This window comes from Fusarium solani, assembly GCF_023522795.1.
Source record: "Fusarium solani strain SB1 chromosome Unknown bctg00000002, whole genome shotgun sequence".
In the NCBI taxonomy this organism is placed as follows: domain Eukaryota; kingdom Fungi; phylum Ascomycota; class Sordariomycetes; order Hypocreales; family Nectriaceae; genus Fusarium; species Fusarium solani.
Window position 1 is genome coordinate 1,704,344 of NW_027072155.1, and position 18,752 is coordinate 1,723,095.

General features: G+C 52.8%; 7 protein-coding genes across 7 annotated transcripts; 3 read left to right on the forward strand and 4 right to left on the reverse strand.

Moving 5' to 3' along the window:
• Positions 1 to 1,196: 1,196 nt before the first annotated feature.
• MRS44_004502 (uncharacterized protein) lies at positions 1,197 to 3,253 on the forward strand (the record flags this gene model as incomplete). The annotated part of the gene is made up of 7 exons (XM_046275617.2): positions 1,197 to 1,239; positions 1,304 to 1,539; positions 1,600 to 1,965; positions 2,015 to 2,174; positions 2,225 to 2,485; positions 2,536 to 2,870; positions 2,921 to 3,253. 7 exons carry the CDS (start codon positions 1,197 to 1,199, stop codon positions 3,251 to 3,253), a joined length of 1,734 nt encoding a protein of 577 aa, XP_046136366.1.
• A 237-nt stretch (positions 3,254 to 3,490) lies between these two features.
• Positions 3,491 to 5,460, reverse strand: MRS44_004503 (uncharacterized protein; the record flags this gene model as incomplete). The annotated part of the gene is made up of 5 exons (XM_046275616.2): positions 3,491 to 4,058; positions 4,108 to 4,230; positions 4,281 to 4,533; positions 4,585 to 5,198; positions 5,249 to 5,460. 5 exons carry the CDS (start codon positions 5,458 to 5,460, stop codon positions 3,491 to 3,493), a joined length of 1,770 nt encoding a protein of 589 aa, XP_046136365.1.
• A 1,075-nt stretch (positions 5,461 to 6,535) lies between these two features.
• On the forward strand, positions 6,536 to 6,877 carry MRS44_004504 (uncharacterized protein; the record flags this gene model as incomplete). The annotated part of the gene is made up of 1 exon (XM_065622227.1): positions 6,536 to 6,877. The coding sequence occupies one exon, from the start codon at positions 6,536 to 6,538 to the stop codon at positions 6,875 to 6,877; it is 342 nt and encodes a 113-aa protein (XP_065478299.1).
• Positions 6,878 to 6,932: 55 nt separating this feature from the next.
• Positions 6,933 to 7,343, reverse strand: MRS44_004505 (uncharacterized protein; the record flags this gene model as incomplete). Its single annotated transcript, XM_065622228.1, has 1 exon — positions 6,933 to 7,343. The coding sequence occupies one exon, from the start codon at positions 7,341 to 7,343 to the stop codon at positions 6,933 to 6,935; it is 411 nt and encodes a 136-aa protein (XP_065478300.1).
• A 1,505-nt stretch (positions 7,344 to 8,848) lies between these two features.
• Positions 8,849 to 12,553, reverse strand: MRS44_004506 (uncharacterized protein; the record flags this gene model as incomplete). Its single annotated transcript, XM_046275615.2, has 3 exons — positions 8,849 to 9,251; positions 9,308 to 12,389; positions 12,439 to 12,553. 3 exons carry the CDS (start codon positions 12,551 to 12,553, stop codon positions 8,849 to 8,851), a joined length of 3,600 nt encoding a protein of 1,199 aa, XP_046136364.1.
• Positions 12,554 to 13,634: 1,081 nt separating this feature from the next.
• MRS44_004507 (uncharacterized protein) lies at positions 13,635 to 14,981 on the forward strand (the record flags this gene model as incomplete). Its single annotated transcript, XM_065622229.1, has 2 exons — positions 13,635 to 14,618; positions 14,772 to 14,981. 2 exons carry the CDS (start codon positions 13,635 to 13,637, stop codon positions 14,979 to 14,981), a joined length of 1,194 nt encoding a protein of 397 aa, XP_065478301.1.
• Positions 14,982 to 15,989: 1,008 nt separating this feature from the next.
• On the reverse strand, positions 15,990 to 17,647 carry MRS44_004508 (uncharacterized protein; the record flags this gene model as incomplete). Its single annotated transcript, XM_046280930.1, has 3 exons — positions 15,990 to 16,262; positions 16,315 to 17,390; positions 17,446 to 17,647. The coding sequence occupies 3 exons, from the start codon at positions 17,645 to 17,647 to the stop codon at positions 15,990 to 15,992; spliced, it is 1,551 nt and encodes a 516-aa protein (XP_046136362.1).
• Between the last annotated feature and the right edge of the window lie 1,105 nt (positions 17,648 to 18,752).

Sequence of the window (18,752 nt, forward strand, 5' to 3'; positions counted from 1 at the left end):
GACTAAAGTCAGGTACCAAGCGACACATCTGTCTTCCCGATGTGCATGCCAGCACCAGTCAGCACCAATCTCGATCCTTCGCGTGAGCTTATTTCAACGTCGTTGAACGGTACACAGACGGGAAAAACGGACGGGAAATTTTATTTTGTGTGGAAGGAGGGAGAGCAGATCTTTTCGAGTTGGTTGGTCGGCGTTGTCACGGTTGGGTTGTAGCCGAACGCACTGTCGAACTTGTACCACGTCCCTTGCAGCGGAAGCAACGGCCTCGAGGCCACTCGGTATTAAAGATGATCTATCTCCCCGAGAGGGTGGATTAGAAATCGCAAAATGACGTCCGAGTTGGAGAGGGACCACTTGCCGAGGCTCGACCCACTCGGTCAGAGAAGAGGAGAGGAGAAAGAGAGAGGATGGCCAGTGATGGGAAATGCCGAACCCAAAGAGATGCATTCTGGGCGCGAATCTGGCTACAAGGGTCATGATGCAAGACGGCCCTCGGCTACAACCCCGGTTATCAGAGCGCATCTACAGATTTGTTTCAGCGCATCACGCAGCGGAATTAGGAGATGGTGGTTCAGTTCAAATTGGCTTCTTGTTCACTTTCTCTCCCCTCTGTTCCTCACGATCGTCATGGCTTCCGACCTCCCCTATTGGCTAGTACAACTCAAGCGTCTTTTCCGTGCCGAGGCCCTGGAGCTGGCGCACCGACGTTTGTGGGACTTGGGTGCTGTGGGACTCCAAGACAGTGGACGGGGTTGATAAAATAAACGGGACACTAGAAGAGCAACGCTACCTCTACTTTTGCAAAGGATTGTATCTTTTACTGTATAAGAGCCTGTTAAAAATATTTTGAAAATTCTCCTCAAGATTATGACACTCCTGAAGCTCTCTCAATTATTTATGAATTTTATCAGAGACCTTCAACCCGTCTACAAGCAACACTGAGTTAATGTCTCTGTACTGGTGCCTTATTCATTCCCACCCCCCTCGGCGTATGCGGGGGATGGAGCAGGTGGGCCAATGCCAAGGCCCCTACCCCAGCTTTTCCCTTTTCCTCGGTGGGAGGTCTTGAATTTGGCGACAGGAAGGCGCCGCCTTATCTACCTTCCCTTTCTCTCCCCAATTGTCTCTCCCTTTTCTCTCCGCCTCAGTCCCTTCACTCGCTTGCGCAGCTTAGATCTCCAGAACCTCCAGCAACAATGGTCTTTCTACCTCCCCCCTCAGTCCCAAAGCTCCCCTTTGGTATGCTCCTCTCCTCAAGTTTCTTCTACCGTAACTTGCTTGCTCACAACGCGCCTACCTGCAGATCCTCCCGACTCAATCACCATCCCCGAGTTTGTCTTCTCCGACAAGTACGGCCGGAAGCCCTTGTCTCGGTCTAGAAGGCCCTACACCTGCGGCATCACCGGAAAGTCGTACACCACCTCCGAGGTCGAGGAGCGCGAGAAGCTGCTCGCCCGCGCGCTTGCGAAGCGCCTCGGTTATGACTTGACCGACGGCACAGAGTGGGACAGGGTTCTTGCGCTGTACTCCCTCAACACGGTTCGTATGCCCAGAGCTGTTGTGTGAGGAAAACGCATGCCAACTGAACGCGTCGCACAGATTGACTACATTCCCTTGACCCACGCCGTTCACCGTCTCTCTGGCATTGTCACCCCCGCCAGTGCCGCATACTCTGCCCAGGAGCTCCAACACCAGCTCGTCTCGTCCGGCGCAAACGCTCTCTTCACCTGCGTCCCTCTTCTAGACAATGCCCTTGCCGCGGCCAAGGGCGCCGGTATCCCCGAGGACCGCATCTTTCTCCTCCCAGTTCCTGGCTTTGAAGCCAAGGCTCCGTTCAAGACTGTCGACGACCTGATCGCTGAAGGCAAGGATGCTCCTGAGCTCAAGCCGCTGAACTGGGTCAAGGGTCAGGGTGCGCGACAGGTTGCTTACCTGTGCTATTCCAGCGGAACTTCTGGTCTTCCCGTGAGTGTTGGTGGCATTGATCGGGACCTCTTGGCTCACAAATCTGTAGAAAGCCGTTCAAATCAGCCACCGTAATGTAATCGCAAACATCCTGCAGATGACCATCCAAGACGGCGTTGGTCGCAAAGCCGCCGGCGTCGACACTCAGGTCCAGCTCGGTCTATTGCCCCTCAGCCACATTTACGGACTCGTGCCCGTTGCCCATTATGGTAGGTCTTTGCTTTCGTTTGGAAGCGTGGTTGATGCTGATCCTGCGCAGGCTTGTACAACGGCGATGAGACCGTTATTCTCCCACGCTTTGAACTCAAGATGCTTCTGTCCGCTATTCAACGGTTCAAGATTGAGCAGATGGCCCTCGTGCCCCCGATCATGATCCACATGTTGAGTAGCCAGGCTGAGTGCGCCAAGTACGACATCAGCAGCGTGCGCTTCATCTTCAGTGGCGCTGCTCCCCTTGGAAAGGAGACCATGGAAGACCTCTTGAAGGTGTGGCCTAAGTGGAACATTTGCCAGGGCTATGGTAAGAGAGTCCTTGTTCTCATCGTTTTCCTCATGACTGACTCGGCCAAGGCCTCACCGAGACTTCTCCTGTCGTCACATCCACCAGCGAGTTGGACATCGACGCTGGCACCTCGGGTACTCTCCTCCCCGGCCTCAAGGCCAAGCTCATCGACACCGACGGGAGTGAAATCACCGAGTACAACAAGCCCGGTGAACTCCTCGTCCAGGGCCCGACAATCGTCCTGGGCTATCTCAACAACGCCAAGGCGACTGCCGAGACCTTTGTGCACCACGAAGATGGGCGCTGGATGCGCACCGGCGACGAGGTTCTCGTCCGCAAGTCACCCAAGGGCAACGAGCACTTTGTCGTTGTGGACCGTATCAAGGAACTCATCAAAGTCAAGGTACGCCCATTAATTATACTCATAGTTGACCGTTTACTTACATCGTGTAGGGCCACCAGGTTGCTCCTGCGGAGCTCGAGGCTCACCTCCTCAGCCACCCACTCGTCTCGGATTGTGCGGTCATCCAGGTCCCCGATCTGCGAGCCGGCGAGGTGCCCAAGGCGTTTGTCGTCAAGGCCCCCGAGGCCAAGGGCAAGTCTGACGATGAGGTGAGGCAGAGCATCAACAAGTTTGTCGAGGAACACAAGGCGAAGCACAAGTGGTTGAAGGGAGGCATCGAGTTCATCGATGTTGTGCCCAAGAGCCCTAGTGGCAAGATCTTGAGACGGTTGCTGCGAGACCGGGAGAAGCAGGCTCGCAAGGAGAAGGGAGCCAAGCTATAGACGGGCGATTAGATACTAGACGTCTAGATGAGCGATGCGATTTGAGCACGTTGAGACGATATTTTTGTAGTTGTAGAGGGGGCATCTTAGCGTAGACTATCTTGCATTAAAGAGAGTCTAGGTGAGGTATCTAGAAAGCGAATGAACTTTTGGAATTACATGAACATTAATCTTTGTCGGAAACTCATTAGACAGAACCCGCCTGCGACCCTGATATATCGTGAGGATAATACCCGTCTAGAAGACCATGCCCTGGGCCTGGGTGCTGCGGGCATCCTTCTTGCGGATGTCAATATTCTTCCACATGAACAGGCACAGCACGGTGAAAGGGATGAAGCAAGCACCGGCAATAACCATCTTCTGCTGAACGACATCGTAGGCGCCAATAATGGCATCGCGCTCAGGGGAGTCCCTGGCGTAGCTCATCTGAACCGTGATGTCGCCGTAGATGGTGGCAGTCATGTTCTGAGCAGACTCGGGGAGGCGTCTAGCCAGCTCACCAGGGAGGACGTTGGTCCAGATACCGCCGGCGATGGCAAGACCGATGGCAGCTCCGATGGAACCAAACATGCCCCACAGAGCGAGGGCGACAGCGACGTCTTGGTGGTTGACCGAGGACATGACGGCGAGACGAGCAGTCAGGGACCAGATACCGCTGTAGATACCGTTGAAGAGCTGACACATGACGAGCCAGTTGACAGCGGTGTGGGAGTGACGGAAGTGGATGAGCAGGGCAGTGCCGAGAACCATGAAGGGGACGCCGATGAAGGACGGCCACTTGAAGTGTCCGAGGTATCGGATGGCACTGTTAAGGTGAGTTTATTGCTCATAGATAGGTCGGTGGGGAGACTCACAGTCCGACGAATGGGCCGATGAAGGCGGCCATCAGGGAGAACGAGTTGAGAATGTAACCGGAAGTGGTGATGCTCTCAAAGTGAACGACCTGCAGGTAAGATCCGTAGTAACCATCCCAACAGCTGATACCAGTTAGATCAAGACACAAAGATATCCGATCAGGGTTACTCACAAGATGGAGGCAAACATGAGGCCGTAGATGAGGCAACCACCCAGGACGGTTCGGTTGGAGAGGAGGTGGAAGGGGAAATAAGGCACAGGGGCGAAAAACTTCTCCCACACAACAAAGGCGGCGATGAGAACGACTCCGAGGACGATCATGGTGATGATGTAGCCACTAGCCCAGCCGTTGGGGGCCTTGGAGGCGAGGTTGAAAGGGAGCAGGAGAAGCGACCATCCAAAGGTGGTGAGGCTGAGACCGACGACTGGAACAAGTTAGAAACAGTAAAAGCGATAGAGATTGAAGTTGAACATACCATCAAACTGCACAAAGTGGTACTTGATAGACTCCCACACGGTGCGGTTGTGCACCTTTTCGGGGGCAAGACCCAGCTTCTGAGCCTTGATCTCGTTCATGATGAAGATGACCATGACGGGAATGCAAAAAGCAAGCAGGATAATGCAGAAAGCACCAAAAGCCCAGCGGAAGTTGACATTGACGTAAAACAGCTCGGCAATCTTGGGACCAGCAAAGGTCGACGAGATGGTGGGTGTATAGTTGAGACCCATAATGATCAATCGGTTTCGGAGGGTGGTAGTGTCGGCAACAACCACGTCGATAACATAGATGAGACCAAGATGGCCAACCCAGTACAGCGTGTGAGCGGCGGCGTACATCTCGACGTTCTTGCAGGTGGCCTTCATGATCATGCCGACGACGATGAGGAACACCATGGAGCCAAAGCCCCAGACTCGACCCCAGATGTCAATGACCTTTGCGATGGGCAGGGCGCAGACGCCTCCGAGGATGGTGGCGACGATGCTCGTGGTCGCGATGAGGCCGTGCTGGGCGAAAGCGGATGTTACGTAGGGGACGAGGTTGGACTGGACGGCTTGGAGGAGACTGTCGACAAAGGCGACGAGCCAGACGCTGGACAAGTCAGCCAACATTCTCTTGGCTGAAGACCTCAATTGACTTACAAGATAAAGGTGGCAATCAGCATCTGCTTCGACCAGACGGTAGTCATGGCCTCGGCCTTCTTGACACCCTGCTGCTTGAACTCATCATCGGACAAGTCCTTGAGATCCTCCTCGGTGATCTCATTGTTCTTCTCGTTGCCGGCGACCTTTTCAATGTCGGGAACCGACACCTCGTTAATGGGCTCGGGCCCAATCTGAGTGTGAGTCGCCATTGGAGCAAGAGATTGGTCCTTCCAAAGTAAAGGAGGCGAGTTGCAAGACGGAGTGGTGGATGAAGGGGAGCTTGAACGTCGAGGAAAGCTCAGGACGTGGTGGGAGGAGTGCCCTGTTAAGTACCCTTTCTTCGGCCAAGATGCGACGCTGTCAGTACCTAGACGCAGACTTATTGACAGGGTCGGCGATGATCGTCCCTCTGGCAAGCCATGGTTAGACTCGTGGGATGGGTCTTCCAAGGGCCTAGAGTTGTGATGGTCTCCATGGTCATGGGGCGAAATAATCGAGACACCAGATGGGGGGACATATGTCTAACTCGTGTTCAGTAATTTACCTAAATATATTGACATGATGCTAAAAGTTATTGCGACATTAATAAACATTGCCCAAGTATTCTGCATTATTCTACAATTTTACGATAGCTATAGAGCCACCTATAGAGGAGATACAACAATGTCTGTCTCCTAGATGCCCTCTTCTTTTTTTGCCATGACCCGCGCCCAGGCTGAACCCCCAAACATCAACCCATGACTGAACAATCCCACGCTCGCCATGACACACTAGATAAACAAAGCTCATTACTACCCTGCGGGTGATTCGCAGCGGCGTCTGCCGTTGAGAACAGAAGTTCCCAACGTTGCATCGAATCTCAAGTCGACAGGAGAGAAAAGGCCGCACCGCGTCCCACCACGTCCCACCAGGACCCTGGGAATAGCACCGGAAAACCCCCAGATGGCAGGGTTAAGCTCCTTTGATTGGTCGGAGCTTATTTCCTAAAAGCTACCGGGCATGGCCCGGGGTTGGCATCCCATCCCCAAGAGCTCGGCGCGGGCAATGGCTAAGGGAGGATCATCGCAAATTTTCGGACACTAGTTCGATAATCTGATCATCTGATAATCGCTGACCAAGGGCCATCAGGGCAAGAGATCGGCCAACCTCTTGAGGCACAGCAACGGGCTCGTCCATGGTACTGGTGTTCCCTTGGCATTAACATGTGATGAAGACGACTCTGTGGATATACACCAGTCGAGGTTTCGACTTTTAACACTGAATCAAGACTGCCTGATTGCAGAAATGAAGTCAAAAGAGTCTCTTCACGTCGACTGTTGGCCGAGTCAGAATAGCCTACTCAACAGCGCGTCTGCCGCGCTTCTCGACTCGGAGCGGCACGCCGTCGACAAGGATGAGAAGAACAATGGCGAGATGGGGGCTTCGATTAAGAAACCGCCACCTGCGCCAAGATGGGGTTTTGGCCTGGACCAGGTCCCAAGCCATAGCCCGGCAGTAGGAACCGGCATGAACAGGGGGCCTGCTCTTCAATTTTGCGCCTTGGCGTCTACAGAACTTCGTGAGGCCCTATCCAACTCTTGGGAATCAGATTCTCAAACCACTTTCAACGTCCCACGCTGCATGTAGGTGTTGTTACATCGCAGAGAGACCTGCATCAGAGCCATGCCCATGGAACAGAGGATTAAGCTCCTCCTGTCACCCATCGCTCGCAGGGCAAAAGATCAACTCCCCCCTTGTTTCCACCCTGATCGCGTACGAGCGTGGGTCCCAAAGTCCGAACCCACCAGTTCCAGTTGATTATTGAGGCAGCTAGCTTAATCCAGCCCGGGCGACCGAAAGGAGAAAAGCCGATGGCCAGACGAGAAACAAGCAGGCCAGGAATGGTCCGCGTAAGAGAGGGAAAAAATTCTTCTCGAAACTGGGCAGCCTGGTCTTCTTGGCAAGCGGCCAGCAAAAGCTCCGTCTTGTCCCATGGGAACATGGAAAGGCTAGAGCCAATAGTGGCAATTCTACCGGCGTAGTGGTAAGTCCATGCTCGTCGCGTGGGTTCATCGGATGGCATGTGGGGAGGCTTTTCGTTGTTCATGACCATTCTAGCCAGAATTGACAAGGTTTCAGGCCTCGTAGGGCCAGGAAGACGTTCTCGTGAAGTGGGATTAAAGTTGAAAGACGATTCGTCAAAGAACGAGCGCTTCTTGGCGCCTTCGGTCCAGGCAGCTCTGGTCTTCCGGCGATGTCACCAAAGACGGGATCAAATCTTGACTGGGCCGGTGGGATAATCCCGATAGCGGATCCGGTTCTCCCTGCTGCCTCAGGTTTGCTGCTTGGCTGTGGTCCGCCTTTGCTTTCGTCCTTTGGCCTTCTCGAAGCTAATTGTGCTGATCGATTGCCACACTGGCGCATCTTCAAACCGCCACGTTTCTTGGACTGATTGATAAGATAAGATAAGATCGGCATGAGGTAAAAGACAAGAACCTCGGAGTCCGACACTGTGTCTAACTGTGTCTTCCAGGACCCCCAAAGATGTGACTCGGTCAATTCCTTTTACGGGTAAATGGAAGTGTTTCGGGCTAATCTGTGCTACGATCAAGCGATATCATCTCTTCGCCTGTTTTCCCTGCCCAGCGGGCACATTTCCCATGACCCCCATTACAATATGCGCGACCGACAGGCATACCACCTCCGTAAATTGAATTGCACTCGCAAAAAGGTGGTAAACGACTCGAAATAGGTGGTCCTGTAATGGTTCGGCGACAGGGATCGAGCTCGGCGTCCGCGTGGAGCTTGGACAAGGGTCTCGCCATGCTTACTCTGGGGGCAAGCATTTAACGCAACCTCGGCCAGGATCATCGAGTCGAGACTCTTGTCGGCCTATTCTCCCTGGTCATGTCAACCATTCCCTTTATTTTCCGGCCGCGTAATGAGCGAAAATGAAGAGATACAGTGGAGTGTTTAATGCCTAAGATGTGAACGATTGCTCGTGCCTTGCCGGTTGGCCAAAGTCCTAACAGTCGTGATTTCGATCAGTTTATCCGTCGTTGACGTGTGTTTCAAGACCCAGTTCACGAAGATCGCACCTAAGTGGTGATAGCTGGTGGTCCATGATTCGTGATCAAGCTCGGCCTGCCACGAACCATCATCGCCCCAGCCCGATTATCAGGCGACAAAGGAATTCTTGCAGAGAGCTAAAAGTTCTAGCAGATGCAAGACTTTCTAGAGAGAGCAATTCAAGTAAGATCCTTGAGAAGACGCTGGTTCAAATAGGGCTTAGCGAGTGTGCTCCCACGTTTTGCCAAACAAGGTTGCATGACCCGCTGTTCTTTCATCCTCCACAATTACCCTCACACGCGGGATAGTAAGACACTGTAATGATATTAGCATATCCTTCCCTAAGGGTAGCTATATATGTGTCAGAAAAGTAATAAAAGAATAACAAAAACAAGATCTAGAGTATTAACTCTTATTAGGTTGCCTCCTTATTCTTTTAATGTTACATATGCATTGTTATTATAGAGTAGAGAAAGCCTTTGAATTCAGGGTTCAACTTGGTGTCTCTGACCTTGTGTCGCCCAGTCGTCCTTCACGGCATCATTTTTGTCAATATCCATCACCACCAGTATGCCAGCCAACGCCTTCATGTATGCCTCTATTCTCTTTGCCAGCCCACCTCATGCCCATCCAACTCCCCGTGCCAGCAAGAAATTCGTCACCCGACGTGTCTGATATGCTTGGCGTGCCCGTCTCTCTACTTTCAAAAGAAATCCCCATCTCGTCTGTGATGATTCCTTCAAGTAATGGCAAATTCCCCGGTGCCTGCGGAATCACTGGCTGCATCGGTAGCCGTATTTGAAGTCCTCGCAAGCTGGGATCGACGTCCGGAATGCCCCGACGCACAGAATGGCGGAGTGGATTCCAAGGCTCATCTGTACCATGGATAAGCTCGTTGATGCCGTACCGGGTATCTTCTGGTCGTGTCTGGAGGATCATGCCTCCGGAAGACCTGGAATACGTTAACCAACGGAAGATTGCCAACTCACGGGTACTTTTTCAACGTACTCTTGCAAGTAGAATGTAACCTCCGTCTCTGACGCTTTCGGATAAGTTATTTTTTCCAGGATATCCTCCTGAGGGTCCTCTTTCATCTCGAAATCCAGCTCGTCCTCACCCATTCCACATTCCCTCAGCTCCCGAACCAACGAATTCTGCCCCTTGAACTTTGCCTGCCGGAAACAAGTTCTCTCCTCACTATTCTCGACGGACTTGTCAAAGGTCGGACTTCTTTGAAGGAGTTTGATATATGCCATGGCTTCGCTCTGTCGCAGAGCCACGTGGACGGGGTAATCTCCATTGTGATCTCGGATCTTCACGTTGGCTCCCCACTCTTGAATCAATCTTTCGACAAGATCTTTTCGGCCACAGCGAATCGCAATGTGTAGGGCGGTCTCTCGGTCCTCGATTAGTCTGTTAATGTCCCCCTTCTCGTGCAAATGGTTCATCAAGACGGAAATGACATCTTTGACCCCTTTAGCTGCTGGGTGTTTGTTGCAGCCCTGCTCCATGGACCACACATCCACCCGAGCACCCCGGTTCAGCAGCAGCGGGACACACACTGGGTTGTCGTTCTCTGCCTCTGCCACAACGCTGAGCTGGCTGGCATTATCGCCGCGAAAGTTGGCATCGGCCCCACGGTCGAGGAGTGTCTCTGCGACGGCAAGCTCCTTCCGAGAGAGCGCCTTGCCCAGGGGTGTGACCTGAGGCACATTCAAATCTGGAGTCGTAGGCATTGTGCTTGCGCCATTGTCTAGGAGCAGCTCGATACCTTCGATGTTGACGGGCTGGATATCAGCTGCCATTTCGATCACTTGATATAGAACCCAGTTGATTTCCTTACGAACCGCGTCTCTGCAAGACGCATGGTTCAAGAGTAGTTCGGCGATGCGGTTGCGCTGAAGCAGGATTGCCAGAAGTAGGGGATTGCTTTCAAACTGTCTCTTTCGAACTCGAAGCTCTCGACTCTTGTTCCAATGCTCATCGCGAATGGTGTACTGGACCTTTTTGTCTGCAGGAAATTCATGTCTCAGAAGAGAATTGACCAACAATTCGTAGGGTTCCCTCCCCTTCGGATTGTAAGAGAAGTCGATGGCCTGCAAGATGGCTTGCTCGCCATGGTTGACATCGAGCTTCTCGAGCGGATACTGCTGTAGTAGACGATCCACCATTGCAACATTCTTCGCTCGGATAACGGAAAGGAGCAGTCGTTCGGGGTGTTTTATCCTATTCGGCTGTCGGTTCAGAATTTGGGATAGATAGCTGGTGCAACCTAGCGAGGAAAGATATTCCAGTGCATCAAGGGGTAGATCCGAGGGGGTATACGGGTTGGCGCGTCTGGCCTCCATGAGCTCCCAGAAGACCCACAGGAAACAATAAAATGTCTCTTCTTCAAGTGCCTCAACAGGTCCTAGTTGAGCTATGAAGCCAGCCTTTGCGTGATGGCCCCAGTTCTCGGCCGAGTAGCATAGGAATGGGTACTCTTTGCAGAAAGTCCAGAAATCTACCACCTTCGGTTTGTCTGGATGTACTGTCCTGCTCCACTTGCCACTGGAAGTGTTATTGTCCTCACTTGCCTCGAATGCCTCGAATGCCTCGAATAGAACCAGCTGCCCGCCATCTTTGGCACCGGTAAAAACATCCACAATCTTGGATACTTCTGGAGGCAGATCTTCCTTCTTCAAATAGCTGAGGTACGTTGTTGATGCTTCGTAAAGCAGATTATGTCCGTAGGCCTTGAGATCCTTGAAGGCTCCCCCAAGGCACTGAGGCTTGCAGCGTTCAGTCAGGTAGTTCAAGGCTGTTCCATGACAAGGCTCAATGATGAATTCGGGCTTAGCACCATTGCTTTTGACCTGGGTGATCTCCAAGAATCCGCGGTATCTTGTTTCGATCACGGTCTGCAAATCCCGGTTGAATACATCAAGGTCGGTCAGATAGTCTTTGCTGATTTTGCTGTTGGTTTTCCTTCTTTTGGGGTTGTTGATGCGGTTGTTGGTGTTGATCTTGTTGTTCATCTTGAAGATCTTCTCTTTGTCGCTAAAAAACACAGCGCACTGTAGCTCTTTGACAGTCAAACGTCTCGAGGCTGCTACCACGATGGACAGGACCTTTTCAACCTCATCTCGAACGTCTGGCTCGATACTGTTGAACATCATCTCATAAAACTTCTCTAGGTCAGGTTGGAGATTGTTGAGAAGTTTCTCGGCCGAGGCTTTGGTCACCTCAGAACTCGTTATTGCGCGGTTGATCAGGTTTGCGCACACCAGCCGGACCCAAAGGAAGACTCCCTTGGCACGATCCTGAATTGCATCCGCAAGCGTTTCTTCCTCGCCCACGTGAATTTCTGTGAGCGTTGGATAGACTTCTTTGATGTACATTTCAATATCTTGTTGGGTGTGCTTGTCAATCTCAAGTCTCGGAAGCACGCCGAGGCTTGCTAGGCCGGCCAAGGCATTGTCGATCTTGGCCTCTTGGGTGCTGGAAATGCATAACTTTAGGCGCCCGCCGCAAAGCTCGAATAGTTTCTGAAGAAAGGAGGTCATATCGTGGAGTTCACCATCAAAGTGGTTCCATGCATCCACAACGAGATAGATAATCGGGCGCTGGTGATCTACTAGGGTTCCCCAGTACTTGAACACTTTCAAGCAAGCCTTTTTCAGGTCATCTCGAGGCCAGGTTGGTGATGACTGATGGGATGTGCGTCCCTGGAAAACTAGCTGGGCTTGTTCGAAAGCATCGGAGTCCGCTTCGACGAGCTGGAATAGGATAGACCTTAGAAACCCTTCAAACGTGCGCGAGGGATCTTGGCCGGCGTAGTGAAAGAAATGACTAACGACGATGGTCTTTCTGGAAGGGTTTTGTCGACGAGCCCAGGTAACAAGTGCTTCGTCCCCAGTCAGGTATTTCATGAATGTTGATTTCCCAGATGCACGCTTCCCAACCAGGTGGAAAACGTTCTCTTCAGGAAGCTCAAGCCAGGACTTGAAAGTCTCATTGAACTCGATCCATTGAAATGTCCCTTCGAGGTGAGAGCTCACAGTCTGGAACCGCTCCCGAACTTCAGGAAAGGCAAACGAGCGCAAAAATGCTATGAGGACCGATGAGTATTTCGCTCACCAAAAGAAGAAGAGACATACCTTCCCGGGCTTTCAACGCGTTCTCATCAGCCTCGGTTTTCTCAGCAAGCTCATTCTTGGGCTTGGTAAAGCGAACTGCCTTCACGATTTGAGCTATGACGCTTCGGTAAGCCATGATAGCTAGACCCCGTCTTGTCGATGGGGATCTTGGCCATGGTCTGCGTGGTTGTTAGGTGAGAGGGTTGGCTGATGATCAGTCCTCGCGACCAAGGCAGCGAAACCACTTTATACCCATCCGTCGCGCTGAATTTTTCTACTTTGGCCAAGGCTTTCATGCATGTCTTGGACATGGCCAATGGCTGTGTGCTGCGCATCTCTGGGCGCCTATCCTGGGCGGTTAATGCGACGTGTTGGTCGGGCAGCCCAGCAGGCATTAATGAGAGGGAACTGGCACGTCGCTAAGGCTTCCTAGCTATTCCCATCAAACTCCCATCACTACATTGTTTAATTCTGGATAATTGCAATCTTAGAAGAGTACGGAGTAGAAAGAGTGATAAAGTTTGAGAGTTCTTGTGATGTCTACTCTCGCTGTTCACCTCATCCAGGGACTTACCCTGGGACACGAGCAATAAATGGGTGTCAACCAGCCGAGTTAGATAGTGTGGTAAATTTTCTTTTCTATGGTGAATCTTTCTTTATATACCTATCACGTCCGCTTCCACAGAGCCTGCTTTGACTGTGCTCCCCTCTGGTTGCTCCAGGGTGTCAACACAGCCTCGACGGCTGGGATCCAATTGGTCCTTCAGCTGCCCTTCGACCTTTGCGGCCACGAGTGCGAAGGCGGTCAACTCTTGTTCTTCACTACCGGGCATTCAAAGCGATAAAACCCATTAGAATATGTTCATGTCACTGCTTTGTTACCGACTAGCTTACAGATGGATAGTGGTGGCTGCCTTTCCCCAATAGCCTAAATAGGTTATCGCCGGTCACATCATGGTGACTCAATACGACCACTGAAAGACACGCCGCGGAGCATGTTCCCTGTCGCCGAAGCCAGCGTCATTCGACCCTGATTGATCCATGCCTCTTCATGAAACTGCAACCGCCATCCAACAAAACGACACCATTGATACAGGCGAGTTGCACAAGGCCCACTGTGCTGCCTAGCACGCCCAGCATATAAATGACCACCCCTTCTCCGTCAGCTTAAGCTACTCTTCATCACGAATCATACACGAATCATACAATCACCGACCATGGCAAGAACCAAACGTGTACGGAAACAATCACCTGAGCCTGAGCCGCCTCGATTCCTGTCAAGGCTCAGGCGACGCAACAAGAAGAAGCCCGTGCCAACGCCTGAAGACATCCTCTCCGTCCCTGACAATCCTCAATCCGGCTCGCCGCTGTTCAGACTGTTGCCAGCAGAAGTGCGCAACCAAATCTTTGCCCTTGCTCTTACCGACTACGAGGATCCTTCCCCAGACAATCACTATGATGACAATACCTGCTTCACCCGGCCCTCATACTTTGCGCCGCGCAGGACGGATACGACCCTACTACGTACCTGTCGAGCCGTCTACCGCGAGTGCAGATTCCTGCCCTTCATGTTGACCGAGCAGTTGCACTGGCTCTCCTTCGACGAACGTGCGCCTCCGGAGTACGATGTCAACACTGCTGTCGATAAGCTGCACGCCACAGCTATGGAGATCGCCCAGCAGATGGGTCAGGAGCAAGTCCAGATCGAGGGCATTAGAGCGTTTCCCCAGATGTTCAAGTTGGAAGGGGGTGAACTGGGAAGTCTCCTGAGGTCACCTTACATGGACCCAAAGAGACTCACGATCACGATTCGGCACGCAGACTGGTGGAATTGGGAGGATGATGCACCGCTTCGCTTCGAGAGTTCCTGGATTAGCGACGTAAGCGACGAGCTGTCTCCCAGCCTGAATGAGATATGTATCGAGATGGAGACTCTAGAGCGCAAGAAGCGCCAGGTTGATCGCATCGCCAAGATGATGATCGAGCGCTGGTTCTTCAAGAAGCTAGATGGGACCGTTCTCGTTGCCGACACAGAGGGGTCAACCAGGCAGGAGAGTCGGTGGAGAGGGACCAGCCGCTGGCACAACAAGAGATGGATCCGCGATGAGACTGAGGAGGGCGTTATAGACTACTACATTGTGTCTGTGACGTTCCGGCCTCGGCATGTCATTGAGAGGAACGGAGGCAAAATCAGCGAGCATGTGAGCAAACGGGTTGAGACCTACCACTATGACAATGATGACCTTCGTCTTCGCTTGCCTGATGAGACTCCGATGGACTGCCCGGAGCCATACATCTATGAGTGTGAGGATTTCGGGTATTGATGTGGAAACGGTGATACTGACGATTCGCAGGATGATGAGGAGGCAGAGGGGAGTGACGAAGGAAGTGACGAAGGGGATGATGAAGGAAGCAATGGAGAGAGCAATGAGGGCAGCGATGAATGGACTGATGAAGAGGATGACGATGATCCGGCCAATGGATCAACTCAGGCACAGGCACAGGCACAGAGGGGCGGGAACGGCATTGTAAGGAGCGGCGGCGAGGGAACTGAGAGATTGTAGAGGAGTGACAGTTACGCAGCTGACAACGAGCGATGCCAAGGATGGGAAGGATTGCATACATATAGTCTCAAGATGAGAACGACAATTGCAATTCGAAAACAGAGGCTTACAGGGCTCCATTCCAACAAGCTATCGCTCAATGTGGCTTGACAGGTAGCCTCGTTCTAAACATGATGCTCTCCTCCGACGCCTTTCGGGAGCGTCACCGTTGTAAACAACCCTGTGGCTTCTCTTTCAACAAAAACTTACTGTGTTAACTGTCACCATCACATTACCGCCGCAATCGCCGTGCTCTAGAGAATGTCTAGATGCTACCCCCCGTTCTGGGTCCCTCCAGCCCCATCCCCAAGGCTAACACATTCCAGTCACTCTTCGCAGGATCGACGTTAGTTACCAGGTCCTCGGCGCGGGCGCACGAGAAACGCCGCAACGGGTCCCTGGTCCGGCACTTGCGTACACACGGCGGGAATGGACAGGTGATAAGCTCCGAGTAACAATGGGGACACGTCGAGCCATGTGGAACCTTTACTAACCCAGAGCATTGGGAGCAGTAGGCTATGATAGCGTTGCTAGATGAGACGCTGCCAAGTTATTCAGCTGGTGGTTGGTTTGCTTCAACATGTCGAACCAACACCAGGGGCGTGAGATATTGATATGCTTCGGTGACTTGGCAAGGCTGTTCCTGCATTCTTCCCGTCTTAAACTTAACAATCCTCGACGCAAGCCACACGGCAAGTCCCTCTGAGCTCAACGGCACGCACGCAGATTCGTACCTCAACGAACCCAAGCCCCCGCAAGGCACCGAGCCCAAGCCATCGCACGATAATTCACAAGATTAAAGTTGCTCTAGAACACGAGTCAGAGATCAGAACGCCGCTGTATGCTTCATGGTCATGGCCAATGACGCGGTCTATCAATTAAGGGTCATTATATCCAGAGAAAGGTGTCGTCGTCGTCGCAAAAAATATGTACAGTTATGCAAAGGTATCCCCCAGTCATGTATGTACACTATAGCAGGTTGGCGCCAAGGGCGAAACCACCAAGCACTGCGAATATCCAGCCTAGGGGCATGGGTTGCCAGGCGGCTGAGTCGTCGTCGCCGTTGTTGCCTGAGTTGGCTCCCGCCGTAACGGTGACGGTTCGCTGGGGTCCGACCGTCTGTGTTGTTACGACGCCGGTTCGACAATCGCGCTCGAACTCGGGGCATGATGTGACGGTGTAGGTGGTGGTGTAGGCTGATGTAGCGAGGCCGGTCCTTGTAGGAGATCTGGTGACGGTTGCCTAAAGGTCTTGTTAGCAAGAGTTGATCTTGTTGAGGAATCGAGAAACTTACGTGTCCAGTGGTAAAGGCATCACCCTCTTTGCACTTGCCCTTCTCATTGGGGACAGCATCCTTTCCAGATCCAACAACCACGATATCCTCGTCACCACAGTTGGCAGCCTGCGCAATGTGCACCTCCTCGTTGTCCCAGTCAAAGACAAAGTATCCAGCCCGGAGGACGGAGTCGCCGAGAATCTGCTGGTTGGTGGTGACGACGATGCCGACGTAACACTGTGCGTAACCCATCTCGATGATGAGATCACTGAGGGGAACACGGACAATCTTGTTGCCAAAGCCAAAGTCGGCTGTGGCGTCGCGGTCCCGGTTGTCGCAGTCGGTGATGTAGAATCCCTCACCGTTGTCCTGCACATCAAGCATTTCAAGAATCGGCTTCGCAGCTTCAAAATGCAGACGCGACAGTGTGCTTCCTGAGTCGAGGATGACGTTCTTGTCCGCATCATCAAGGTCGAACTCGTGCTCCTCGCCCTCGGTAGTCATGCCGATACTGCTCAGCTCCACAGCGAGACGGTATTCGCCGCCCTCGCCGCGGACAATTGGCCGCTTCTCCAGATTGCCAATGTACTTGTTGCGGTCGATGCCGCCGTAGATGACGGCACCCTCGTCAGCCTCGGAATGGCGCAAGTCGAGAGAGTAGACACGGCTGTTGATGAGGCCCTCGACAGCCATGGAAGTGAGCAGCAGTCGGTAAGGATCGTCGTTGTCGAATCCACCCCGCGTATCAGGTGCAAGACCCAGAATACCCTGAGCAATACCATCACTCTCGATCAACACACCAAATGTCTGGTTCTCGAGCTTGGCGTCTCCAAAGGTGAATGTGTCGGCGTAGTATCGAATCGTGGCCGACGTGTGAGTCGAGGGATCCGAAGCGTCGCCGTATCTGAGAGTTTCCCTGCCAAAGGGACCGATGGGCGGTGTCGTCGAGTCGTCGGGCTCATACTTTCCCATCTCATGACACATGTTGTACTCCCTTATGCTGCTGGCCTCGTCGCAGTCGGGGTTGACCCAGAGCTCGTTGGAGCCAGTGTCGAGGAGGACGGTAATCTTTTGCGGTGGCGTGCCGATCTCAACTGTTTCTCGTTGTTAGAGTTGTAACCTTTTTTCATGTCTTTTGTCTGAACGCACGATCGGTCGCGTAGAAATATCCCATATTATCCAACACGGCTATGAGGGCATCGCCATCTCGTCTCGTCTTTTCCTTCTTGGGCTTCTCAACGGTGCCGACGTGCACCGAGAGGTAACCCTTGCCGGTCTTTGATCGCGGGAAGCTCAGCGCATCGGCGCAGCTGAGCGCGGCAGCGACGGTGCCTAATGTCGTCCACCTCATGGCTTATACCGTAGATTGAACCTCTGGTTGAGGTCCAAAGTGCAAGATTGATGAAGAATCACACTGCATCATGCCGTACGCGCTGGAGGTGCCCTACCTTTTGTTTAAAAGGCGACAGCGCAGAACAAGAACCCCCCTTGTCGGTGGCCCCCGGTGGCGCAAGCTACGAGGTGGCATTGGCCTTGGTTGGCGTCTGGATCCTTGGTGTCCCAATGCCAAGTCGAGCCTTAATTGGGGAAGCTGAAAAACGCCCCCCTCTCACCCCGGGCGGCGGCAGTCGGGTGGATGTTCGGGAGCATGGCCTTGAACATTGGATTCTTCCATGGCTGACGCCTTGTGGCTTGCTAGATATTGGGACGCACGTTCCCGCAGCAGCTTATTGAGCGTCGTGAAGGGGGGTGAGGATGCAGCTGAATGTCAGCCAGTTGAGTATTTCTCCTTTAGAGTTGGCTTTGTTAACTCTTCTTCAACAGCCTGAACACCCATTCATTAAGCATAACGCCCTACCTCAGTCCCCCTCCTCCATGTTTCACTCCAGAGGCGCAACCCCGTCATCCTTCGGCATCCCTCCCCTCAGCCGCCCCATATCGCCTCGACTCCGCCTCGCTGGGCAAGCTAACTTGCTCAGGCGGGAGATTAGCGTTGCTGGGGTTCGAGCACACACTCAGCGGGATCCTCGGCCAACCTTGCTGACATTTTGCCCTGGCAGAGAGGGGATAAAGCGTCGGCCATTCTTGGCAATTGATTCGTGATGTGTTGGTTCTCTGTCTGCACGCTACGATCGAGTGTGGCCAGGTGATGCGGGTGATTGCTTCTGGGATAAGGGGGGCGTCTTGCTTGCGCGGCCTCCTCTTTTTTGCCAATTTTGTCGCCTCTGTTGTCCTGATCGGGTGCGTCATGGTGGCTTGATTGAGACACAAGCTGAGAGTCGTATTCATCATCCATCGAGGTTGGAATAAGCTGTAGTGGCATTGCTCGGTCTTCGTTTCCTGGGATGGCCCTGGACTCCGCTTACCGTCAGATGGATGCCAAATTGGGGCGGGATAAGCCTTGTGAGGCAGACGGGATCTTTATCCTTGTGCTCTTCATGTTTCGAAATCATCCG